General features: G+C 44.2%; 3 protein-coding genes and 2 non-coding genes across 6 annotated transcripts; 3 read left to right on the forward strand and 2 right to left on the reverse strand.

Moving 5' to 3' along the window:
- Positions 1–2,969: 2,969 nt before the first annotated feature.
- On the reverse strand, positions 2,970–3,055 carry trnay-gua (transfer RNA tyrosine (anticodon GUA)). The gene is given in 2 exon segments: positions 2,970–3,005; positions 3,019–3,055. It is a non-coding gene; the product is annotated as a tRNA-Tyr (tRNA).
- A 638-nt stretch (positions 3,056–3,693) lies between these two features.
- Positions 3,694–3,766, forward strand: trnaa-agc (transfer RNA alanine (anticodon AGC)). Its single transcript has one exon. It is a non-coding gene; the product is annotated as a tRNA-Ala (tRNA).
- Positions 3,767–4,309: 543 nt separating this feature from the next.
- Positions 4,310–8,499, forward strand: trim55b (tripartite motif containing 55b). 2 transcript variants are annotated; one of them, XM_040166548.2, is made up of 8 exons: positions 4,310–4,760; positions 5,304–5,473; positions 5,890–6,070; positions 6,213–6,308; positions 6,719–6,952; positions 7,050–7,072; positions 7,417–7,541; positions 7,636–8,499. In XM_040166548.2, exons 1-8 carry the CDS (start codon positions 4,632–4,634, stop codon positions 7,785–7,787), a joined length of 1,110 nt encoding a protein of 369 aa, XP_040022482.2. In that variant the 5' UTR covers positions 4,310–4,631; the 3' UTR covers positions 7,788–8,499. The 2 variants fall into 2 exon arrangements, with proteins under 2 accessions (XP_040022482.2, XP_040022483.2); XM_040166549.2 differs by having other exon boundaries at positions 5,893–6,070.
- Positions 8,500–9,450: 951 nt separating this feature from the next.
- crhb (corticotropin releasing hormone b) lies at positions 9,451–10,817 on the reverse strand. Its single transcript, XM_040167877.2, has 2 exons — positions 10,678–10,817; positions 9,451–10,312 (listed from the first exon to the last, which is right to left on the reverse strand). Exon 2 carries the CDS (start codon positions 10,290–10,292, stop codon positions 9,789–9,791), a length of 504 nt encoding a protein of 167 aa, XP_040023811.2. The 5' UTR covers positions 10,293–10,312; positions 10,678–10,817; the 3' UTR covers positions 9,451–9,788.
- Positions 10,818–22,518: 11,701 nt separating this feature from the next.
- rrs1 (ribosome biogenesis regulator 1 homolog) lies at positions 22,519–26,349 on the forward strand. Its single transcript, XM_040167587.2, has one exon. The coding sequence runs from the start codon at positions 25,072–25,074 to the stop codon at positions 26,152–26,154; it is 1,083 nt and encodes a 360-aa protein (XP_040023521.2). The 5' UTR covers positions 22,519–25,071; the 3' UTR covers positions 26,155–26,349.
- The last annotated feature ends 132 nt before the right edge of the window (positions 26,350–26,481 follow it).

The raw sequence follows: 26,481 nt of genomic DNA on the forward strand, positions 1-26,481 counted from the left end.
ATTATAGTTTTGCATGACGATGTGTAATAGATGTATTAAATGATTCCATAAGGTGTAAAAAAAAACACACACTCAAAGCACTAACCGACCATAACATGGACATTTTCACTGGAGGCTGCTGTGCCAATGCCATGTGCTGGGGGACAATGGATGCGCCATGGCAACAATCAGGCCCGGTGCCAATGGAAGCGTGATCCTCTATTTCCATGGGTCTCAAAGCAGCTACCCACAATAGTAAATCCCGCCCCCCACAAAAATGTTCATATCATTTCTATATATCATATAGATCATACAGCTACTTCTAATTCATTACCATAGATGGTGGAGAAAACCCAACGCAAACTCTTTCATATACTACTAATAACAAGTCACATCTTGATGTTTCTCGCTATCTGCAGCAAAAGGGAAGGTCAGCCGCCAACTTATGCAATCAGTTCACAAACCTGTTGTTGCCAGACAACTCTGATGTGGCACATGACCGTGTCGATGTCACGTCACGTGCGCGCGCACATACTTCACATTCACTCCGCTCACGTGGAGGAGGTATTTTTTGTTATTTTATTACTTCCAACACACCCATCACGCCTCGCACCATTTCTCTCACACACAGTAAAACACACCTTGCACATCTTTTGTCGCATGCCAGGTGCGTTTATAGCATCGCCCTGCAGGCGCTTTAATGAGACAGGTGGGCTGTATACCTGCTGATTCCCCCTGAGGCCGCAGGTGCGGAATCTGCTTGTCAGGCCGCCAGAGATCAACTCCTCCCGGACCATTCCGGCGGAGAGATCTCTGGAGACAAATCGCAATCCGCCACGGTGGGCCTAATTGATTTACCTGTTACCCTCTGACGTCACTGCGGGTGTCACGGGAGTCATCATTCTCTGTTGCTGAATCACCCGCATGGGAGTTTTGAGCCTGTTCTGTATATATATAATATATACATATATATATATATATATATATATATATATATATATATATATATATATATATATATATAAACAGTCACCATATATTTCACATGGCCATGGCACAGAAACCTCCAGTGAAAATATTCACATATATATATATATATATATATGTGAATATTTTCACTGGAGGTTTCTGTGCCATGGCCATGTGAAATATATACATACATCTGTAAACGTCAAAATTTGATTTTGATCAAATGTTCAAATGATCAAATGTTAGACTACATATTAAGTGCCGTTTCAAACCCCTACGTTTATTTTGTGTGTATTTAGTGCCACCCTGTGGTGAAAAAGAGCACCTACAGCTACAGTGCTGGTGAGATTTTAAAAACAATCAAAGAAACTATTGAGGTTAGTTAACCATACTTTAAAGAAGTAAGTGTCTTGATTTGTAATCAGAGGGGATTGTTGTAATTGTGTATTCCATATTAGGTTTACATTATCTAATATAGTGACAAACACACTATAGGACCAGCCGAATAAAACAAACATGTTTTGCGAAACACTTTTCAGGGCTTAAATATGTGCAATGGTGCAAAGGACGTAATGTGAAAAGTGCTTGGTCCCAGATAACATCTCCATACCAGCTTAATTTGTTATTTATGTTTTACTGAGAAATATCTTGTTCTATCTACAAACAGGAATGAATCACAATTAAATCCAACAGCCCAACCTCAAGTTAAATGTAAACTCCAATGTGATCTGAGCCAAATAAACACGGCAAATGTTTCTATCTTGTCCTCCTAGACTTTAAAATCTGGGATGTGGTGCTTTTCATTTTTCTGGAGCTGAGCACTTTAACATTATTGAAGCCCCGCCTCCTTTTCCAGGTAAGGATTGCAGCAAAGCCAATGTGCAGTAGTGCATCTAGTGGACGCAGAGTGTCCTCTTCTTACCACTAGATAGCACTCTTTTACTGTAGTAAAAGGGCACTGGGCTTCACCGTCACAGCTCCTCACAAACTATGACATAAAGCTTGAGTGTAAAGTTCACACTACCGTTTTGGTGTCTTTGGTAAAAATGGATTTATTCATTTGCTCTCTAAGATATTCACACCTTCCACTTTTTGTTGAGACATCCCAAAATAAATGCTGAGTAACCCCAGAGAGAGAGGGGGGTCAGATTATTTACTCAATTCCACCGAACCACACCAGCTTCAGGAATGTATGGATTCATTCCCATTTTCTCTGTATAAAAGAAATACACCTTAAAGATGACTCTATGCCTGGCTTCAGATACCCATCAGAGAAAATGCTCAAGGATTCATTCTGCATGTTCACTGCTACACCTTCAGTGTTACCTGTTCAATGCGGCCGGGCTCTTGCTCTGTAAACACTTAGATGGTGGATTTGTTTGAGACGAGACAATGTGGACGACCCCTCTCATGGTGCAGTGGGAGGTTAGAGAGAAGCACCAGAGTGCCGAGCTGCATGTGAGACCTGGAGCTGCAATGTGGTGACTGTTAAAATAATCTCTGACGTCTCTTTTACGTCACTGTATGGGAGAGGATTATATAAAACTTCATCCGGCTGTTTGATTGAGTAGAGCCAACTACTCCAAAAGAACTTGTCCTGCATACGTGTCCTAAAAAAGTTGATATTCAACTGTTCATTTTGTTTGTACTAAAGATTGTTTTTGTAATGATTTGCTACATTTGAATCACAGCTATTAAAAGATATAATTGTTATATGTCCATATGCAAACTATTTTACCCATGAATTAGTTACATTTACTTTTTAATGCAATGACTTCAAAAATAATATGGGAAATATCAATTCTGATAATAAAAGTGTTGCTTCATTTAGTTTAGTTTAGTTAATTTGTACACATCGTTAATAAGTTTCAACTTGTTTATTGCACATTGAAGTGGGGGAAGAATAAGAAGACACTATCTGCTTATTTATTTATTATAACGAACAAATTCACAATGTCCATGCATTTAAACAACGAGAGAGATCGGCTGAAAAAGAAGGATTTAAATCAGAAAAAGCAACCTCCTTCGAGCCGGATTCGAACCAGCGACCTAAGGATTCCCATGTAACCACTACAGTCCTCCGCTCTACCAACTGAGCTATCGAAGGGATATGTACCTTCATGAGATCCAGGAAAGATATAGATTACACTTGAAAGAAGCAGTCGTATGCTCATTAGTTGAATTGGGGTTTTTCGCACTGCGTTAGCTTCTACTGTCACTCTATTAGGCGAACATGTATAGTACAGTTCTACTGTAAAAAAGACCTTGTACTAATCTCACTACGCTTGCTTGTTATCAAGGGGAATTAGCTCAAATGGTAGAGCGCTCGCTTAGCATGCGAGAAGTAGCGGGATCGATGCCCGCATTCTCCAATTGAATTTTATTTTTTCTGCATAATTATTTAAAGCTTATCATTTTTTTGTTTTGCATTGATCTTCCTCGCAAGTACCTTCAATAATAATGGGAGTGAAGAGTTACATGTAATGATTCATAAAAATTGAACCAACAACTGTTCTTTTGAGGGGAATTAGCTCAAATGGTAGAGCGCTCGCTTAGCATGCGAGAAGTAGCGGGATCGATGCCCGCATTCTCCAATGTTTTTTTTCGTTGCGTTTTTAAAGAGCCGAACGTTTTCAATTAATGTTTTCTTGCATTGATCTTCTTTCCTAGTACCTTCAATGATAATGGCCCTGAAGAGTGACATGCAATGAAAGCTTCGAAGTTGGCCATCACCGGTTCTTTCAAGGGGAATTAGCTCAAATGGTAGAGCGCTCGCTTAGCATGCGAGAGGTAGCGGGATCGATGCCCGCATTCTCCAATGGGTTTTTTTTCGTTGCGTTTTTAAAGAACCGCACATTTTTTAGCAATGTTTTGAATTGCATTGCAATCAAGCTAGCTTTAGCTGACCTAACCTAATGGCTAACCTTATCGAACGAAAACGTAAACGTAAACTGCAAATCTTTCAGAAAACACAATTGTATTGCTGTGAACATAACGTTACACCCATTTCCTGTGGCAACCTACCTGTTGATGGACACTTTGGCGCACAAAGTTGCCGATTCGACGTCCGTTCACGTCTTAGTTGACGTTAGCTTAATTAGCTTAATTAGCATAGGCAGCATAACGTCAGGGCTAACTTAACGTTAATATAACGTTAGTTACGTTAATATAGCCCGGATGTAAATGTATCACTTCATCTGACGTCATTGTTTAAACATAATATTGTGTTATGAGGAACAAAAGCATGCATCATTACAATCACTATTATGGCTAATGTTGTTGTTGTTTCTGATTTCTAGATGTGACGTAAGGCCTCCAGCTCAGCAAAGCCCTTAACACACACAAACACACACACACACACACACACACGCACCTTTGACAACAGCGTAGTGGACGCATGTTGGTCATGTGCGGCTGTGCAGCTGTCCACTTTCAAATATGGGCATGGTAAAAATGGCACCCTTTGACGTGACAGCAATAGCTGCTAAAAACAGAACTGACAACAGCTAGATAGGAGTCCGCAGCCCCCAGGACGAGAGCAGCAGGCCTCCAAAGCCTGACTCCGGCCTACACGACACGGCTTACACCAAACGGATCTGTATTCCTCACATTACCTTGGGATCTTTTCTTATTTGTGTTGTTTTGTGTCCTGCTACAACAACAACAAAAAGTGCTGGTCGACAATGAACACCATGGATAACCTGGAGAAACAGCTGATTTGTCCCATATGCCTGGAGATGTTTACAAAGCCGGTGGTCATCCTGCCCTGCCAGCACAACCTCTGCAGAAAATGTGCCAACGACGTTTTCCAGGTAAGCGACTTAAGGAAACGCCACTGATCAGTTTAGTAGATGGTTTTAACATTACGGGGGAAAGTGTTTCTAAACTTTAGTGACACAGATTTGGTTTCATGTAGGCTTATCCAACTAACGGCCTGTGTCATTTGAACCAAAGGAAATATGACAACGCTCCCCTTCATTCAAGGCCAAATCAGGGCAGCAAAGATTACGTGCTTATAATATGCTCGTAAACATGCAGTATTTCAGCTGGAGAAAGATGCATCTTTTGTTTTACAACTGGTCACATTTGAAAAAGTTAGGAAAGTACGGGACATTTGAGATTTTGTTGTTGTTCGACGTAAGTCCCTTCATTGAAACACCTGTAAACCGGGTGGGACGTGTTAGCAGGTACGTTTTTAGACTCTGGGTTTTTTCTCTTTTGTATTATGAAGTCCTTTTCCACTGGATTCCTATTTCATAAATATTGAGTAAAACAATTGAATACCCTATTGACAATGATATTCAATTATACTCCCGTTATGCCAAATGTGGGGTTTGAATTGTGCTTGTTTACAGGCCTCAAACCCATATCTTCCAACGAGAGGTGGCTCGCTGACGTCCGGCGGCCGCTTCCGATGCCCGTCCTGCAGACACGAGGTGGTTCTGGACCGCCACGGTGTCTACGGGCTGCAGAGGAACCTGCTGGTGGAGAACATCATTGACATGTTCAAGCAGGAGTCCAGCAGGTGAAACGGATCGGATACACAGATGTGATCCATTAGTCATCTATCTACACATACACAACTATCCACAACACTCGACACCCGCTTCCCGATTTTGTGTTTTTACAGATAATTAACTCATATTTATGGGGATGAATTCCCCTCATAATGTGAGAATGAGTGACACAGAAAAAAGAGATAGACGCCCACGTCCCCTCACATGGCGCTGAACCCACACCTGTATTCTACACACTGTAATAGTGATGTATTGATTACAGCGCAAACTGCCAATGTGCATGACAAGGGGCGACTGATGGATCGTCAATAAGCCACTGGAACGTCTACCTGTGACATTATCAAACCGACATTACTTGTCTCATCAATATGCACCGCAATGTGCGGCCTGACGGGAAGATAACGCCTTTTTCTTTACACCTCAGCAGCAGCAAGCCGGCGCCCGAGAGAAAGGAAGAAACGCCCATGTGTGACGTCCATGAAGAAGAAAAGATCAACATTTACTGTGTGACCCACGGCGTGCCCACGTGCTCCATGTGTAAGGTATTTGGAGCTCACAAAGACTGCGAGGTGGCGGCCATCACCAGCGTCTACCAGTCAAAGAAGGTGGGTCCTGAAACTCCCGTCATGGAGCTCATGAATACTGTCTGTCACGAGTGTATCAGCAATATAGATGTGCTTGTGACTCACACTCGCATGTATCTCAGGTATCTACTCTTGTCACCTCCTTGTCTCCACCCACCTCCAGGCGGAGCTGAGTGACGGAATTGCCATGATGGTGGGCAACAACGACAGAATGCAAGGCATCGTCAGTCAGCTAGAGGAGGCCTGTCGCGCCATAGAGGTCAGTGTGCTACCCGACCGCTGACTCGCGAGGCCGCGCCCGCACTTCCGCCTGCGCGGACGCACAGAAACAGACCCGACGTGTTCCTTGTCGCCGACCACTCTCTGTCTGCTTTTATCCGTCTGTGGGATGCGGGTGGAGAGTGCCTCGGCTCGTCCCACACTCTCCTTTTCCCATTTTCTTCAACGTGCACATAGTAGCGCACTTCGCTCAAAGATGAGCAGTGTAAATTCAGATTGTTATGATCAGGACATTCGGAATTACTTTCACAACTGTACACAGAAAGCAACATTGAACAACCTGTTTGGAACGGTCTTATCTCTGTTGTACCCCAGGAGTAGCATCTACACACACGTTTCTAACTCGGGGCTTAACATGAACGTGTCTTCTTCTGTCTCACGGACGTATAGGAGAATGGTCGGAGGCAGAAGACGCTGGTGTGCGAGAGGTTCGACCAGCTTTACTCCATCCTGGAGGAAAAGAAGACGGAGATGAGTCAGAAGGTGACCGTCGAGCAGGAGGAGAAGCTGAACTACATCCGCGGCCTGACCAGGAAGTACGGAGACCATCTGGAGGAGAGCTGTAAGATGGTGGAGTTGGGTATTCAAACTATGGAGGAGCCAGAAATGGCTTTATTTCTACAGGTCAGTCAATAGCCAACTCGATTAAAGATTGGTGCATAAACTCCATAGAACACTTCAAACAATCATTAATATCTATCATATTTCATTTATCTTTCAGAACACAAAGCCTCTCCTCAAAAAGTGAGTCGCAGAATACACCTACAATAATGTAAATGTAGCATAACGACATATTGACAATTTAAGATTCTAATCCTGTTCCTGTGAATGATTCACCAAATGTACAGCTGCCCCCGAAAGGCCCAGCCCAACGCCGCGAGGTCACACCTGCTCTCGAGGAGCAGTCGACAGTAATTCTGTGAAATGTCGCAAATAATTATCTTTAGCTGGATGCACACCGGATTAACTCGACTAAACATCCCAGATTGATTATTTATATAACAAGTGTTACATTGACTGTCTGTGGGGGACTTTTCTTTTTCGTTCTCCATAAATAATGTGAATCACACCTTTTTTTTTGCACTCAGGCTTGCAGAAGCATCCAATACAGCGCACTTGGACAAAGTTGAGCGCGGCTACGAGAATATGGATCATTACACCGTCGACTTCAAGAAGGAGGGCCTGGCCCTGCGCAGCCTGGACTTCCTCCAAGGTGAGCGGACAGAGGCGGCGGCTATTTGCCGTTCACAGCTCCCAACTTGCAGCCACGCGAATTTGTTTTCTTTCTCTTTCTGTCCTTTCTGCAGATGACGAAGACGAGGACGAAGAGGACGAGGACGGAGAAGCCAGCGCGGAGGAAGGCGATGGGGCCCCGGGTGTTTCTGCAGCCGCCCCCGCCTCCGTCCAACCCGCCGCCCCGCAGCCGAGTCCTTCCTCCCCGAGCGCTGCCTCGTCCTAGCCGTCGACCCGGCACAGAAAACACTTTAGCACGATAACCTCTGCTCCCAGATGTCGATGACGGGTCAGTCGTGATCCTGCCCCCCCCCCCCGTTACCGGATTGGGGAGCAGGTGACAGATTTAGATCCGTGCCGAAGGGAAACTGTGAGTTGCCGAGGTATCGAGCAGAGATAGAAGTTTCCCTCCGTTGCCTCACTCATATCGTGACTACATGTCGGCGTGCGTCACTGCACGTCTGATATGTTTTTTGTCAGGTCGAACGCACATTTTGGCACCTTTCTTGCTTTTTTTCTTTTTTGACGTACGGAATGACAAGCAGGCTATGGGCGGTCATTACCAGGATTCGTATATTTTTATTATGTAGCTGACCTTTTGCGATTCACTAGTTAAACTAAATAATTAGCCAGCGTGATGAAAGGGCCTCGGTCGTACTCATTTTTTAAAAATCTGGTAAAACTTTATGAGTCGGGTAGAAGAGTAAAAATCTGTCACTGTGACATTTCAGTGTTTCATACACTTAACAGGCTATATTGTGTGTTGAATGCTTTTTTCTGTGTAAACCAGGTACGCCTTCCTACATGGACAAAACATCACGTTTTGATATGTAACTGTATAATATATCACGATTATCATTCAAACTGAGCTGTACAAACGCCTGACGTATTGTTGTTGCCTGACAAAATCTGAATTAATAAAAACACAGCTGTCATTACCGCGTATCCCCGTTCTTCAGGCCTCCTCCTGGACCCAACTACAAAGTACAATGTGTGTACGCGCATCCAAAGAAAAGGGCGCATTCTTCACTTTTTGAGAGCCTATCCATTTATTCATCTATTCTAACATTTGTATAGCTTGTTTCAGTGCGACTCTGACACCATGCTGCGCGCCTCAAACCTTCAGCTATCAGTTTGCCGCCGTGCTGCGGTCTCATAGCATTGACTCCCCTGTTGACGTATAGTCCGCAAACCCCACCTAATAACTCTAAATCTCTCAGTGAGTTGGATCCTTTAGGAATGGGCTCGATGCAGCTTTAAGCTCCAAGTGGCTGAGTGGGACAAACGGAATGACTCACATCCACAGCTCTTGTTTAGTTACATGATGGGTCAAGGATCAGCCCAGCCTGCACACACACACACACACACACACACACGCATAAGCGCACACAGGGTCTTTCACACTCATTAGCTCATCATCTATCTTTCAGCTTTCCGTGGTTTCCTTTTGCCGGGATAATGGGAATTGCTTCTTGAGGATCGCGGGTCTGGGAGGAGGAACACTGTATATGAGTGTTGTCTATCTTTGGTAAAACGTTCTATTGTTGCGGCTCTTTTCATGTGTGTCGAGGGAACGCCACTGACCCACGACTTGGCTCCAGAGCAATGCCATGTTTACACCACACAGGGGTTTTATATTTACTTACAATCCATATTTGAGATAGAGGCCATTTTTTTTTTCTCAAACTGCGGCCAACTTATATTCGATATCTCCTAAGATTGCAAATCTATATGTTAAGAAACAGTTAAATTGGTGATTAAAGTATGTTTTTGATGGTAGTTATTATTAATTTATATGTAAGGATATCCACAGAGAAGTGTAAGCATTGCTTTTACATTTTTATTAAAAAATATAGATTTAAGATGTCCTCTTGCACAACAGGAAATGACTGGTTGCACATAAGTTTATTAACAAACATAAATATCATAATTACAAGGATTCATAATTTAAAACAAACCATTTTTTTAATGCAGCATTTCATGTCTCAGCCGAAAGTATTTAATCTCAAGTATGAAGAACGTGTGAGTCTACATATTTGACACCAACATTAAAATACAATCGGATCATTCTAAGTCAAGCCCGTATACGCGCCATAGTTTGAGGTTAAAGCTTTAAATAATAAAGAGATAAAGCAGCACTATATTGTACAGAGCATGAGTAGTGCTGATGGTAAAAATGCAACAAAAAGAAAATAATCGGAGATCTTTGGCGGATGGAAAGAGGTCTTCATTTCCCGAAGAGCTCCATCATTCTTCTGTTATTTTGCGCTTGCTGAGCCAGCTGTTCCGCCTTGGACATCTCCATCATCTCCCGCAGCAGGTGGAAGGTCAGATCCAGGGATATCGGCGGGTCCTCGGACCTCCTTCCCCTCTCCATCGACTCGTCCCCGCGGTCTCCGATGCCGCTTAAGAGCGCCCTGATGTTTCCAACTTTCCCTTGTAAAAGACGCCGCGTCAGCTGGAGTTGCGACGCTCTGTTGTAGATGGCAGGCGCTCCGCCGGGATACATGGATGAAGATGGGAAAGAGTTAGTGTCCCCGTTGCCCAGGCGGATGAAATACTCCTCTCCGAGTCGCTCCAGGATGGGGCCAGACTGCTGCTGCTGGGAGTTTGGGGTTTGGGGCGCTGGGACGCGCAGGGCACCGCCAGGGTTCTCAATAGCCCGACATGCGTAGAGCGGTAAGAAGGCAACTAGCAGAATCACGGTGGTGCCAAGTGAATTGAGCTTCATGTCAGGATATCAACAGGAATCTGAGAAGGAAATCAGAAGCTTGAATTATTTTTTTGATTCCCACTTTGGTGTAAAATGCGTAATGACGAATTTGCGCACATAAAACGGGCATCTCGTTGGTGTAACCGGGCTGTAAACCATCAATAAAAGTGCTATTATTTCTGTTTTGGCAGATTTTGTGATACACTTCAATCTGCAGTAGTTATACGAAATAGTCCTGATTAACTAGTCCCTAAAGAAAGATGGGTTTTGCACTGATTGCGCTGTACGTTTGAACATACGGTGCAATGAGGACGGACCCCAATTGGTAAATGAAGTGCATTGCCGAGAAAAATAACAAAAATTCCAAAAGAATGCATGCAGGGGGGAAAAAAGCCCTTCATACCTTCAGTCTTTAGAGGAGGTCCAGTACAGCCTTGCAGGTTGGCAGGTAGTTGGCGAGATGCCTCCCTCCTTCACTTCCTTGAAGAAACAAGTCTATAGTTACTTAAAGAGTAGACGCTGAATGCACTTATATAGCCGCCGTCAATACAAGCGTCGCGCTCCCAGATGAGATGGAGTCTGCGCGCTCCCGCATGGGTGTAACGTGAATGGGCGCCTCTGAAAAAAGTGCTTTAGTTTAGATGAGATGAGTCATAAGTAAGCGTGCGCGCGCGTGCACCGGCATTTACGTGTGCGCTTTCAGAATAGGCCTATGGGTGCCACACCTGCTGGCATTCTCACTTGAGGGGAGCATGAAGTGAGAAGACTAAGCATTTAGTCAAGATAAGTTTTAAATGAGGATGTAGCTTTCTTTGTCTCAGCAATACTAGTGCAGAATCTGATTTAAATGCGTTTTGCTGGACAAAAATATGAATTATTCTGATGCATTTTGGTACGGCAATGAGATAATAATGAAGAGACTTGACATGTGGGAAATGCATCATATAGTTGCCGTATTATTTTAATGGTATTTTTTATTTCTTTGTTCCTAATGACTCTGCAGGCGGGTATAGCCGACCATGTGTTTCATTCGGTGCATCTGCAAACAGCTCCCACCCAGAGAGACGGGGCATCGATTCCCAGCGATTCGTTGCTGCTGCACGCACGTCACCACCTCTGGGGGCCCTCGGCCACCTCGCTTCGCGGGGCCCCGCATCGCCATGTTGCGATTTTCAGGATGGAGATAATATAATCCCACATCAGCCATTAGAATCTTAAACAGTTTTGTTATTTTTCATAAAGTGTGCAACTCACACTCACGTGTATAGGATCAGTGTTGGGGAAACTAAAGGAGTCGGCCCTTTTTCACTTCAGCATAAACTCCGTATTTTTGTTAAATCACCTTTCAGAAGCCTTCCCATTAATCCCTAACGGTAAATCTATTACGCCCAGACACTCAGGCACAGGGAAGACCCGTGTTCCAGGGGCGCATATTGCCATATTACATCATCATATGTGCCATCTTTAAACATCTTCATCAGGGTATAATTTGCAGTCGGCGTGAGATTGTTGCTCTTATGGCCTCCCCACTGTGGCGCTCTTCATGCTGCGTGCTGCTTCGGGGGGGTGAGGTGTCAGGTCCCATCATGAGAAACACATGTTGGCCGACACAAATAGAAAACGCCGCTATAGATGAGCGAGTGACTGCTTGTGGTCAACTCGTGTCGCCTCATCTTCAAATCACTGTCCCCACGCAGACCTCTGGGAGTCGCACCCTCTCCTGTGACGCCACGCCGGAGAAGACGCTTGAATCATTATCCTTTTGTTTCCTCAATCAGGGCGAGTCTCTCTCCTCGACGATTAGATTGGAAAAAACGTTGATGATCATCTGCCTGCAGGTAGAAAATGAAAACATGATTAGAGGCAAATCTGGACATGATGGATAAAGCTGACACTTCAAAATGCTTCTAAAAAAAGATTCCACACAACAAACAAACCCTCCATGGCAACGGATTCTTTTAATCGATCATTTGCCTTTCTAATCTGCTTCTCCCCAAATTGTCCCTTCCTAAATAATTGGACAGTTTTCCCCTGCGCGTTGAGCTGTTTTTGCTAATACGTCCGGTGTTCGCCTCGTCCTTTGATAAAGTAGGTCATTCTGGTTGGTCAGCATGAACAGGTATTCTGCAGAGCCTCACTTTGACCACCACCTGAACTCAGCACCGCAGCTCAGGTGTCCTTCTGGTTATGTAAGATGTTATGAAAACACCGTTCTCTTCTTAAGAAAAAGGAGATGGAAAACTTTGGTCAAAATGTCATTTCTGGTTTTACAATGGACAAGAAACCTGCACGACGCTGTCGTACAACCACGCCCAGTAGAGATCTACGTGTATGATGACGTTCAGTCATGGCAGTTTAAGGCTAAACAGGTTCATTAATAATGCAGCGTGGAAGCTGCTGACCAGGAAGCCCTCAAGCTTCCTTGTTCTTCAGTGTAACTCAGCTGCTTTTTAAAAAAGGAGCTGTTCCTAATTGGACTTCTTGACGAATGTTTCTGCGTTTCTCAAGCACAGCAAACAGAATGTGACGTGAGACGGCTGGCCTTCTTAAATTCTCCCACGGTGTCTGCAACCGACACGAGGACGTGAGAAGCAAAGTTGTCCATAATGCAGAAAAAGGGCTGTTCTGTCTGTGTGAATCCAGCATGTGAGGTTCTGGATGCTCCCGTAATGCTTGTTGACATTGTAGATGCCAATCTCCTCACTCGGGGGTTGAGGCGGGAAAATAACATCTCAAAAGACAATATTTAACCATCCTCATTACTTTTTTCACAACCGTGGTTGTTTTTTTCAGGTCAGATCCAACAATCAAAATCTTGACAACCCAATCACAAAAGGTTATGTTTGAATTCGAACCAGCCAACAATGCATAATGTAAATCCAATATATTACTGGTTTATTATTAGGTTACGGTTTATTTTCAACAAATACATTAAAATCACCCAGAACAACATCTTCCGTTAGTTTCCGACATCTCATAACTTCATCCATAATAGTTAGTTGCAAATATTCAAGACATAAATATTTTTTAACAGGTCACAACATATAATTACACATATTAAAAACAACTGCAACTTATTAGCAAAGGTTACGCCAACAAATGTTGTTTTCAAAGGTGGGTGTCCTGTTTACATCACCAGTATGGTGTTTGATGGACATTGAACAAGTTTATCTTTATTTTAAGTTTGTCTTCTTTTTTCCTCCATATACATATTTCTATACGTTCTGGAAAAGGACTAAAGGGACAGGACTATGAAATCCTGTGGTCAGTCATACGCATCCGGATTTAAATCAGTTCGCTGGACATGGAGCCTCGGGGGTTCAAAATGTAACTTTCTTTGCTTGACTTTAACATTAAATTGTATAATCTGCTATTTCCTTCAGCCCTGGTGCAGGAAAGGCTTCTCTTTATTTAGTCCAAATGAAATGTTCTGGGTTGTCGGTAAGTTGCAATGACTTTTCTCTCTCACAGATTGCATATTGCTATTATAATGCGTATTGAAGATCTGCGGTACGCTGGCACCTGCGCAAGAAATCCTGTGTAATTATTTTATCCTTATGTTTAATGTTCATGAAATGAGATATATATTGAAGCGTTTCTGGAAAATACATGTTCTGCATTTGTAGATGGTTTCATTTTATTACAGTAAGTAATGTTTTATTCCAGTGACAAATTGAGTTTAACAGCGTGGCAGCAGATGTCTCAGACTGTGTAAGTTTGAAAGAGGAATCTAGGGCAAAGTCATTCAGCCAAAATTGAAAGCTGGTTTTCTTTGCTCTTCAATAACACACTTTAAACATAATGGGCTCCTAAAGTGCTGTTAATGGCAACATATAATGCTGGTTCCTCCCCGCATAGTCTCAGGACGACGGTTTAAATCCCTCATGACTCTGTATTTCCGCAGAGTGATTGACAAACATCATCTGCATCCGCATTGACAGTCGTCACACACGTCAACATGACAGAAGACAGCCAGAGGAAAAAAAAGGGTTTTCTTTACATTATACTTGGTTTGCCTCCGTGCGTCAAGGACCCGAAAAATGTCCATTCCTTTTAACTCAGCTGCCCATCATTCCATGCGGGCGTAAAGGCAGGAATAGTTGAACGAGATCGTTCCTGTCTATTTGTCTCTCTGTCTAACAGTGATGTTATTTCAAGATGTGACAAGGACTTTTAATCTGGGTCAAGATCCCCCCCAAAAATATCATCCGACCAATCAAAGTTGCCGCTATACAGATTGAAACGCTCTTAAATTATAACAGTCATTTCACTTATTTAACAATCTAACGTGTTTGGGCAAAAGAGGTTGTCTTTATGAACATCCAGTTTTAGATGTGTGATCTGTTTATTGTTTATAAAGTCGAGCTTTAATGAGAGAAAACAGGCAGGGAAGCTGAGGCATCGCGGTACTTTCCTCCTTTCTTCAACCAAGCATGTCAGCTGTCATTTTCCCTCTTTTTTTCAGACAAATGCAACCACAATAAGTTCGATCTAATAAGCAGACATCTATTTTTTCACTACAGTGACTAGTTTCACACAAAAGGCACATTTGACATCAATTATGTCCGTTCACCTATAGGCTTTTGTCTATAGGAAACGTGCTTACAAGACAGCCTTTGCCTGGCTCCTAAACATCTTAAAGCCACGTAAACCCAAAGCCTCAGAGTCCTCTCAGATGACCGCGCCGGGCATTTGCCCCATGGCACACATAATGGATGTCCACCACGTTAGAGAGGATGCAAGCCAGTGAAGATGCTGTGAAATCAGCTGTGTTCGTGCAGGAAGAGATGCATTGTTCTTTTTCCACAGAGTGCATTTAAAAGAGACTAATGAGGACAACAGTAACAGGGCTGTGTTATATATATATATACATATATATAAATATATAGTGACTCAGTGGGGTCAGAGAATATCTTGATAGCTCTTGTTCATTAAGGAGACAAAGCTGACACCAAAAGTCTTTCACTAAATCAAAGAACTCGTCCTTAGTTTTCTTTTCTCTGTTTTACTGGTTAAGACCAGCGGAGGACCGTCGGGGTTCCAACATGAGATACCAGACATTCTTCTTCTCTAATTGTTCCCTCCCTGCTTTCTGTCTGATTGTCCGCTGAGGAGCTGACACGTACTGGTCACAGAGAAAAATGAAACGATACGCCAGACTGCTGAGACCAACTCAGCGCGAGAGAAGACGATCGAGAAGAAAGACAGAACAAAAGAAACTTATGACGATGAGGTGAAACTCCGAATGAAGAAACGTGTGGCTTTAAATATCATCGCTGGACTTAACTTTGCTCTCTATGATTAATTTATTTGTGTATTTGTAATTTAAAAGCTTCCGGAGCTCGGCATTAATCAACTGAATTAGTTGGATAAAACTAATGTTGTGAATCAATCAGCAGACACATTAATCTGGAGTGCTCTCCTGTCAAAAGCCTTTCAGCGTCAGGCTTAACCCTCCAGAGAGAGAGAGGGAGAGAGAGTGTGAATATTCAGTATGGTGATCAGAGACACAGGAAACACACAGAGCAACGAGAGGAGGGAGAAGTAGTCAAACTCGTCTCGTAAATTCATCAGGTTGATTGACGGGAGGACTCGAGTGGCGTCGCTCCTTGGGACAAGCGAAATCCAGAGGCAGCTGTCAGACCGAAAAGAGGAACTCCGCTGTCCTACACGGGTGTCAAAATGTCAAATCATTCCTTTAAAGTAGACATTATATGAAGATTTGTCTTGTGCCTACCAGTTTATATGCAATAACGGTCACTGCAACAGCTGTGCAAGACTTGGCTTTCACCAATACAGATGTATACATATACTTTTTAAACTATAGTTTTACACAAGGAACTTCTATTCATGTCCTAATGTCTGGCCTCTGGCTGCACTGTGGTCAAATAAGTGAAATCTCCTTTGCTAAAGTACGTTTTACACACTGGCTTCTGGGTAAAAATACTTCTCTATTTTGTGTGCCCTCAATTGCGGCTGCGAGGCTCTTGTTATGCCGCCGGGGATGTTGACCTTGTGAAAGACTTTGCATCCTGAAATGTTTAAACACCGGCGCGTGAGGCAGAGGAGACGCCCGTCTTTACTCAGCCTCTCCGTACGTTGCCCCCTGTGTTATTTAAAGCTTTCGTCACGGTGCCTCAGTTGAGGACCTTTGCAGCCCAGTTTCTTTCCTATTTTCACCACTTGTGGCCTCTCTTGGCGTTCGTCTAGTACATTTGGAAGTGGCAGGCCGTCTGTAGATTAAACATTTTTCCGTTTGCTTGCTAACACCGACTTCTGTATGTAATTTAAGCCGCTTACCCACATCCTGCCTCTGCGCCTAAATCTCTTCTTTGTTGTACGGTTCACATTTTAACATCTTCCTAATCTTTATAAAAGCCTCTTCAGTATCCCAAAATTGTATCTTTACCATGCAGCGTATTTCTGTTCCACCTCAGAGTTAACCTTAACAATCATCAGCCTCAACAAATCCCTGCAATTAAATCAGGCCGACTTTTAAAAACTCACTAAGTGCGGATTTGTGATGGCTGCAGGTTGTGATTGCTTTAGACTTTGTTCTGCTGCAGGATATTCTGTTAGTAGTGCGGATAGTTTGATCATAGCCAAAAGGTTGCAGTCGACACGCTTCCCATAAACTGCTGTTTGATTACTGAACCACTCTGTGATCGCTGTTTCCGAGCTGTGTTTTGTGATTCTCCTTTTCCGATCCGTCCGCCATGTGTCCAGTTCGCCGGGCCTGTGCATTGAGCTCCTCACTGCAGGCGATTTTCGACTGTGGGCTTCCCCAAGCATCCTTGACCTCCCTCATCCCGGGCGAGCATGTGTTACACGGGCCACACTTATGTAAACATTCATTAGATGGGGGGGGGGGGATTTGAATAATGACACAACGGCAATCTCTATCTCTGCGTTGAGCCGGAAACCACTGCGCACTCTTTTACTTACCCCCCCCAACCCTATCCATCCATGGGAACGTGTTTCAGTGAACACTTTACACTCATAAACCTCCATCGTGAAGCCCGCGTACACGCAGCGATGCGCCTGCACGCGTTGTGTGCGCCGTAGCGACGAGCCCCGGGCTGCACGTAGTTTGGTGAGAGGGAGCCTAACTAACCACAAGTAGGCTGTGCGCAGCCAGAGGGGCTTCACGCGGATACAGTGAAGACGCCGCTTTGTTGCACCCCCTCCTACTCACACAGCGGTGTGTAAAGAATCACAAAATGGATCCGGGCCTCCGTTATCTGCTCCAAATCGACTGTGACACTGAATCATCACGTTTGAGGCTTCGTTCGTCTTGAGAAGAAAAAAAGAAAAGGAAAAAATGAATAAAAAACCTGATCATTAGCGCACATGATGACGTTTGTTTCGACCGTGAGGCGCTTGTTGGAGGGAGAAAGTGAATGTGTGAACCGTGTGCGTGTGTGTGTGTGTGTGTGTGTGTGTGTGTGTGTGTGGTAATCTCGTGACAGACAAGTCACTTGGAGTGAAAGACCTCGTCCTCAGAGCGTCACTGACTCCCGCCATCTTGATCACAGCCCATTTCGCCGACGTTGTTTACGGGGCAACAGGAGCCCCGCGTGTCAAAGGCGCACCGGTCGCCGCACATGGGACGTCAGAGCACGTGTGGACAAAATAACAGAGACACCATGGCGATACCAAAGAGGGGAAGCGGCATCGCACTCTGCTTTGAAAACAGACCCAAACGTCGTTCCGATGCTGTCACGGTCTGAGAGTGTGTTCACTGAATAGAAGAGATGCCCCTCTTTGAAGGATGAAGAAGTTGGGAATCTTCTTTGCACACCGTAAAGGTTCATTGACGTTCAGATCTTTTCATTTCTCAGGGCGGCTGCTTTTACGCTCCTTTCAAAAAAGGTCTTGCTTCTTTGTGCACAGGCATTTGGTAGTTTACAAAAGCGTTATTTGAGGGGAAGCGCTTCCATGCGTTGAAGCTTTGATTTGCAAAGTCACAACCTACAGTTTCCTCAGAACTTTTGTCACTCGTTTGGAATCTTAGTTCAATTTTAGGAAGCCGTTCTTCGGAGGCACTTAACCGCTTTACTTTAACGTATCCATTTGTGTCCGGCGGCAATCTTTGCTAACGCACTTTGTCGCCGTCAGGATTTATGTTAAGGCCCTTATTTTGCCTTGCAAATGAAGCCGACCTATTCTGCTAATAGGCAATCAACATACGAACAACTGGCCTTTCGTTTGTAATGTTAATGCCGCATTGAAAGCCATTTTTTACAAGGTGTATCCACTTTCTGTACACCACTTACTCATCCTCACGGTTTGCTTTTAAATGCAAATCAGAGAGCTGGCGGCTCAACGTCAAATTAGCCTCAGCCTGTCTATTCAAATCATTTTCCAAACTCATTAATCAGAACACACAGACCGACAACTTCGGCGTTCATTGTGAAATGATGCTTAAAGTCCAAAATGGTATTTAAGGGACCACGGGGTGTTTGAGCATTCTAAACCTGACGCTTTGTGAGATTGTTCCCAATTGTTTCACTTACTCAAACTCCAGGGCTTGGAATGGGGAAAAAGCAGGGATTACATTTACATATCAAAGCAAGCATACCGATGCTTGAGGGTCCCTGCATAGATGTATGTGATCCATACTATTTATAGCTCGGGAATGTCTCCTGGGATCCTGATACTGTTTCGGCGTCTGTCATGCTTGAAGAGAGGATACTTAGGTGAACGTAGCTTGCAATTAGCGACTGTTGCGTCAACGCAGGCCAAAGGGCTGCAGGAAGCGTGACCGACATACAATCACGGCATCGATCACGCAACTTTTTGGAGAACTAAGCGAACTTGTTGAGGGACACGGCCGTGAGGGCAAGAGATGGACTGCATATTACCGTCGCCGGCGATCCTCATGCCCCATTTGATCATAGGAATGTTTAGCATGCCAGCGACACGCCGACACTCTGTTAGCAATAAGTGACAGTGGCCCCCGAGGATGAGTGGAGCAGGGCGACTCCTGCCCTTTTGCTAATGAGCAACGCTCCTCTGACTCATTCAACAACACCGGCTGATACAGGAGGAGGAGCTCCTGTTCAACGCTGCAGGTACAAAGTCGCTATTCTCCCGCTGGTCGTCTAAGAATGTCACCTCCTGCTAGGTGCAATGCTCTGCCCTCAATAGTGCAACGGCGTCACCTGTTGCAGGTGCAAATGGGAATAAAGTGTAAGTACGGTCGGAAAGGCATTGTCCAATTAGAGAGATATGAATGCATGTTTCAGAACCAAAGAGCTTTAAAGAGCTTTGAAAAATGACAGAAAGCGTAGACAGAAGCCATAAGAACAACTTGCTCTGTCTCACTGATTTGGAACAATCTTTTACACTCTGACATATTGTGCATTTTGACTTTCAACAGACAGATAAAATGACCAAACGACTCTACAAAATCGACCACAAAGAAGACAACAGCACTTCCACTGTGTACTCAAGTGCATCCCTGAAACGGTCAATTTGACACATTTTTTGCACGGCTTTTTTGTTCTTACACTCCCCATGGTCCATTACCATCAATTCAGTCGCCGTCAAGTTGAGTACCACTTAGTGCCTAAAAGCCCAGTCTTTGTTGAAGCATGTGAAGGGTACGTTATAAGGGTGGCTTGCTTTTGTTATTTTTCAGGGACTGATCAGTGCTCATTAAATGACATTAAATAACAGGGCAACATTTGCTATACGTATGCATCCGGCTCACCTGCTGTCTGCATATTTGTAAAGAGCATGGTTCTGACCCAACTAGCTCATGTTGGATTCACCAAATCTTCATCCTTCCTGCAGTGAACAATTCCCCCAAAGGAATTGGTGGCTGCCTGCATTCATTAAGCTCAGTATCAGTCTAATTATGCGCCAATGTGCACCTACGGACTAATTAACGGGGGATCAATAGAGGTCCTGGATGCCCCTCACGGGGCCCGGCGCTTAGCGCTCTCATTATCGGAGCAGCACCAGAGCTTCAATAAGGATTTCTCAGGCTCGTCCAGTGGGGCTGGATGACACTTTAGACTCCAGAGGTTTGGAAAAAGCTGCTGGTTCTACTCTTCTCTCATTTTTCCGTGTGCACCTCTCACAGTGATCAGTTAAATATTAATTTGTTCAATAAAAGTGTAAAAACAACAGTGTGTTTGCAGAAACTCACTTTAAGAAATTGCTTTGCATGGCCAAGGTGTAGTCCGGTAGGCTACGTGATGCCCAAGTGTTATTCTTCATTTATTCATACAACTAAAAAGTATTTTTCTAAATATATAAAGCTTTTCCTTTCAAATGTAATAATACTCAGCATTGCACTACCATAACATTGTCATGCTCAAACGCTTACAGTTCAAATTAAAAAGAAAAAGGATCAAAATTGATGCAGCAGATCCAGTAAGTAGATACTGATGAGACACTCTGATGGTTGTATTTGCACTTCTCGATCTGAGATGATTGATACAACGGAAACCATGGGAAGCCTGTGATGCAGGAGACTTTGCAGACCTTTTGCTAATTATTTCATCATTATTCTCAACAAAGTTGTGGCGCAACTCTGGGCGAAGGCCCAATCTTAACAGAGCACAAGGCGTACCCGATGATGTCACTGCGATAATCCCCCACTGTGCTGCTGAATACCAAACTGAGGGCTGACCTCTGTAAGTTGTCATGACACCAGAAACTAACCAGCTCCTTCTGGCTCCAACATCCAGCAGGCAGCCACTGCAGCGCGTACGCGCTCGCAGCCGTGCACTGGCTTGCATGATGGCTCGTGCACATAAACACAAACACACGCACACCCCCCCCCCCCCCCCCCCCCCCCCGCACACACTGCCAATGTGACTGGAATGATATCTCAAGGACTCTCCCCTCCTTGCCCCGCTGGTTCCAGGAACCCAGCCAGGTTTTTGCGGTGCAGCTGAACTGTTTCACTACCTGCAAGGAGAAGGTGTGCACTGCCGGTGGACCACGGCTGTGTTTGCCCACCTGCAAATGGTGCGCTAATGTGGCCTGCAGGCTCCTGATAGATGGGCAATACCTGCCCAAAGAAGCACACGAATACCCTTTGTCAACTTCTGTCACAATTTTAAACGGTGTGAAACAGAGCAAAGCGAAGCGTGGGGCGGAAAAGCCCCGCATTTGATAGATAAGAAAAAACAACAGACACACGCTGCTCGTCTTCTGGCTCGTCCTTCTCAAAGCGAGAGAGGCCACGCCGAGCGGACGAAAGTCGGAGAGCAGCAGGCGGCGGTGAGGCATTGCGCAGGGCCAAGTAGTGCTTCTGTCCCAACCTCAGCAGATCAATAAAGGCGCTGACCTCAACTGTCAGCCAGCTGAACTCTGTTCGCCAGGGGATGCTCGTTTTCCTTTCGCCATGGAAACAGGAAGTAGTGACTTCAATCTAATCTACAAAAGTGCCTAAGCCTATCAGCCGACAGCTCAGCCATGTGGATTTTTTTGTTTTGCATGAGCAGGTTTTCGGGATTGAGTCCGTTTTATTGAGTCGACTCGGAGAAGTCACGTGAAGCTTTTTTCCCATGATATTTACCACAGTGGAGGATATATGTTAAGCCTTGTGTGTGAAGCTTCAACATATTTTTCTACATGCTTATAAGCAACCATTTTCCTGGAGAAAAAGCAGACTTCCTCTCGTGTTCTGTTATAAATAAAGCATGTTGTTCTCTTAAGACCACAAACGGAACGGTGTTCCACAAAAAACGGGAAAATAAATGTGTAAAAATTTCCTCCAGCCAAGTTTGTCTAAGAATTAATGTAATGATATAACAACTATAAATACAGAGGCAAACTGTCAGCAGTTTATCACGTCCAATTTATGCCAGGATGGTGCTGATGAGATTATTTCGCCCTCCTTTTATAACTTTCCCTCCAGCGCTCTCACCTCGTCTTTGATGTTAACAGGTCAACTTTTTTTGAAGGAGAAGGAAGTTTTAAGCCTGTGGCTGGTCTTTGCATCAATGAATGTCCTTTCCTTCAACCCTGTGATTAACGGATTGTTGTTGGCACCATTTAGTAAGTATGTATTTAATGACAAAAAGTGCAGAGCACTGATATGACTAAAATGTTCTGTGTGAAGAGGTGCAGAATATAGAATGCAAAAGCTTAAAATATCAGTGAAAAAATGCAAATATTGTAACTGCACATGTGCTTCATTCTATAAATATATAATAAGTTGCATGAATGGTCTTTGTAGTCCTTTGAGTAATGCACACCACTGATCCTGTTAGAGTTGTGGGTTTTTCTCTGCTCTGCAACCCATTCACAAAATGTTTTCATTCATAAAACAAATATGCAAAGATGCTTAAAGTCTTCATTATACATCTCAGTCATTGATCTATTTCAAGCTGATGGGATGGCAATTGGCTTCACTTATGTGGTTGTGACTGATGAAATAAAGTGCTATTTAGCTGGATTAGAAATGTTTAAGGCAACCACTTCCTGTATCTGGAAATACATGTTTTTAAAATAGTTTCTTTTGCATTTAAGAAGTTATCTTGTGTTGAAGGGATTAAGATTCTACGATACAAAAGGGGAAAGGTAAACACAGAGGGGGCTTTTTGCAGATACAGCTGAGATATGAGCATCCTGGAAAAATGTTAACTGGCAGACATGAATTATAGACTGTCCAAAATTAAAGGGATGGAGTTTGGAATTGATGTATTTTATTGGGTTTATTTGCCTTTACTAAACATTAGATATTTTACAGTAGAAACCACTCCAAAATGGAACAGTATAGCTGTAACAGTCAAATTAACAAAAATACCCCATAAAATACGTTGAAATCGAAGAATTGATAAGAGAAAGATGATGACTTTGTCGAGTACTATAATTTTTAGGTTTTTAGGAATTTGATTTTGGTGTTTCTATTTTCTGCTACTTTAAACATTAACCCCACTGTATTGCATAGGAAATGTTCTGTACATTTAGTTCGGATGACGCTTTAATTACTTTGCAGATTTAGATTATTAATTTAACAAAAGACAATCAACACGGTGGTTTGTAAATAAAGCCGTACACATTGCATAATATAAGATGAGTCCCACCTTTACCAGTTACACCATAAAATGTATTGCGTCAATGCATCAGTAATTATAATCTGTTTGACTATTCAAAGAACCATTCTGCAGAGTGATTACTTCCAATGCTTTCATATTTTTACTTAAATCAAATTTAAGATTACTTTTACTTCTAACAGAGTGTTTCTACACGACGGCATTGCTTCTTTAACTGAAAAGCTCTACAGGTGCAGACAGTATGTCGCAGACTAAAACCATTCGGAGTGTCCAAAATGCCAATTTAAAATCTAGGAATGAAAGGAAAGATTCGCCCTCCTTTGACTGAAAGTGACCAATGGAAAAATCAAAATCTCTGCAGGTTTTTTTCCACATGAAAGCAGAGATGCGTTATGGAGGAAACTATTTTTCTTAATCTTATCCTTTAAGCCCATTTAAGAGCTGTGGAGACACAGACACTGAGAGTGCGAATGACTTTGCACCGTGGTCACAGCTCACAGAGAAACTTCATCCGGCCTGCTGTGTATTCCTCCAAAAAAGTAACACCAGAGAAAAGTAATCCTGTTTGAGCGGGATTCACGCTGGATCAAAATTTTACATAAAACCCTTGAACACTTGTGGAGACGGTGGGTGACACATTCTGTGACGCCAGCAGCCAACTGGCGGACATGTTTAAATTGGGGGCTTTTAGATGATGTAGATTCACACCACAGCGAGCCGTATAGCCTATTCTTAATCACAACAGGGACTTGAGGCCACTAATTACGCATTTCCAAACACAGCATCACTTGTGACCTTATCTCACTGCCTGTCAGAGTGTTAGCATTCACATGGCAAGTGTGGCGATGAATGTAATTACTGGAGCCCAAAATAATAACACCGTCTTTAAAGCAACCAGCCAGCCAGTCAATTGTCCTCCCCCTCCTCGTCTCCTCCAAATTAGTGGAGACTGGGAGAAAAATCGAGTTAATAGCACCGTGAATCTATGCGAGGAATACCTACGGAATATATGAGACAAAGAAGACTATTTATACTTTATACAGTGAGTTTGAAATCTCAGGAAAACATTTAAAAATTAATCCAATTATAAAAGGTTTCAAAACTGCATCACTTTAAAATGATGTGCAGCGTGTCACATATTATTACATATCTCGTATGGGTTTCGGCCTTTATTTTCTTTTGTCGTTGTTGTTTAAGTTTAAGTGTCCTGGCACTGCAAGGCTTTGTCACGCAATCTTAATATTTTTAACCTTTTTCAAGTCAGAGGCTGCAGTACAGCAACTATGCACAACGTTGTGTTATTTAGAAATAGTTTGAATAATCACATTTATCCAGGAATGTATTGTCTTGAAAAATTTTGAAGGGATCCCAAAGATGATGAGATTTGATAAAGTGATATTTTTCTATATTGTAAATTCTTTCAACACTTTTACTATGGTGTTTTTCTTATTCATTACTTTACAGATCAGTGCATCTTGGATGATTTCTCATGCAACAGTTGCACACAGATGCAGTGTTTGCTGAATCAAAAAAAATCCACGATGATAATGACTGTATCTATATTTTGGATTCACTCCTTATTTGCACCATATTGTCATCCCATTACTGCTATGAATAGTAGTTCCTAGTCAAAATAGTTTCCTTTTAACTTGACAAGCCACACAACAAATTAAATAGAGCAACTTCCACCTCTTGTGGCTGTTTGGGGTATTTCTCCACGCAAACTGCGACCCGGAAGTGACGCAGCCCACGTGCACGACACACAGCAGCTCGGCAACATGGCGGCGTGCAGCGTGGAAGCGCTGCTAGCGAAAGCGGAGCGAGACGAGGCCGAGAAACTGAAGAGCATCTCGGTCCACAAGGAGCTGGACCTGGAGTTCGACATCGGCAACCTGCTGGCGATCGACAAAAACCGCATCGAGTCGCGCGACTTTCGCGAGCAGAAGAAGGAGGACTTCCTGCGGTCGCTGGCGCGCGACAACACGCAGCTGCTCGTCAACGAGATCTGGAAGCAGCCGTCGGAGAGAGTCGACGAGGCGATAGTGACCAAGCTGCCGGAGCCGGTGACCGCGCTGCCCCGCGAGAAGCCGCCGCCGAAGCCCAGGGCGCCCACCAAATGGGAAGAGTTCGCCAAGCTGAAGGGCATCCAGAAGCGGAAGAAGACCAACTTGGTGTGGGATGAAACCGCGAAGGACTGGCGGCGGCGCTGGGGCTACCAGCGGGCCAAGGACGACACCAAGGAGTGGCTGATCGAGGTGCCGGTGACCGCCGACCCCAACGAGGACCAGTTCGCCAAGCGCACCGCGGCCAAGAAGGAGCGCGTGGCCAAAAACGAGTTCAAGCGGCTGAAGAACATCGCCCGGGCGCAGAAGGTGAAGCTGCCCGGCGTGGGGCTCCTCCCGCGGGCCCAGCAGCCCAAAGAGGACCTGGCCGTGGCCGTGAGCGTGGCCAGAACCTCCACGGCGTCCATGGGGCGGTTCCAGGACCGCCTGCCCAGGGAGAAGCCCCCGAGGAACACGGGCAAGAAGAGGAAGTTCGAGCCCAACATCGGGGACTTCTCCGGCGAGAAGAAGAAGCAGCTGGAGATGCTGCGGCTGATGGGCAGCAAGGCGCCCAAGCTGGACATCAACAGGGCCGTCGCCAAGCAGATCCGAGAGGAGAACCGGGAGGAGGCCGTGGCCAAATACAAGAAGGGGGGCAAGAAGGGACGCCAGGGCAGCATGTCGGGGAAGGGGAAGGGTGGGAAGGGGAAAGGAGGCCAGGGGGGTAAGGGGAAAGGAGGCCAGGGGGGTAAGGGGAAAGGAGGCAAAGCAGGAGTAGGAGGAGGGGGGAAGAGGAGAGGCAAACCTGGAAAGCAATGAGGACTCTGTGTCCCGCTCCAACAGTCGGACTGGACATAAAAGATGCAACATGCAAAGATGACATTTTGATTCATGTCTGTGAATGAGGGGTTGTGGCTGACTGTCATCTGTGAGCCTCCGTCCCAGCGTTCACGGAGGTCGGGCTGTTTTGATATGTGTGATTATCATTTTGAAAATTAAAATCAGTATATTCTGTTTTTGTCCCTGTTTTTAGTTTTTTTTTTTAAATGATTAATTTAATAAAATGTCATGCAAATGAGACCATTTAAACATGTGATGGGGAAGAAAAGCATTGGTGTAACCGATAGCAACGCAACAGAAACACGC

The sequence above is a fragment of the Gasterosteus aculeatus genome, chromosome 21 (genome assembly GCF_964276395.1).
Source record: "Gasterosteus aculeatus chromosome 21, fGasAcu3.hap1.1, whole genome shotgun sequence".
Lineage (NCBI taxonomy): Eukaryota > Metazoa > Chordata > Actinopteri > Perciformes > Gasterosteidae > Gasterosteus > Gasterosteus aculeatus.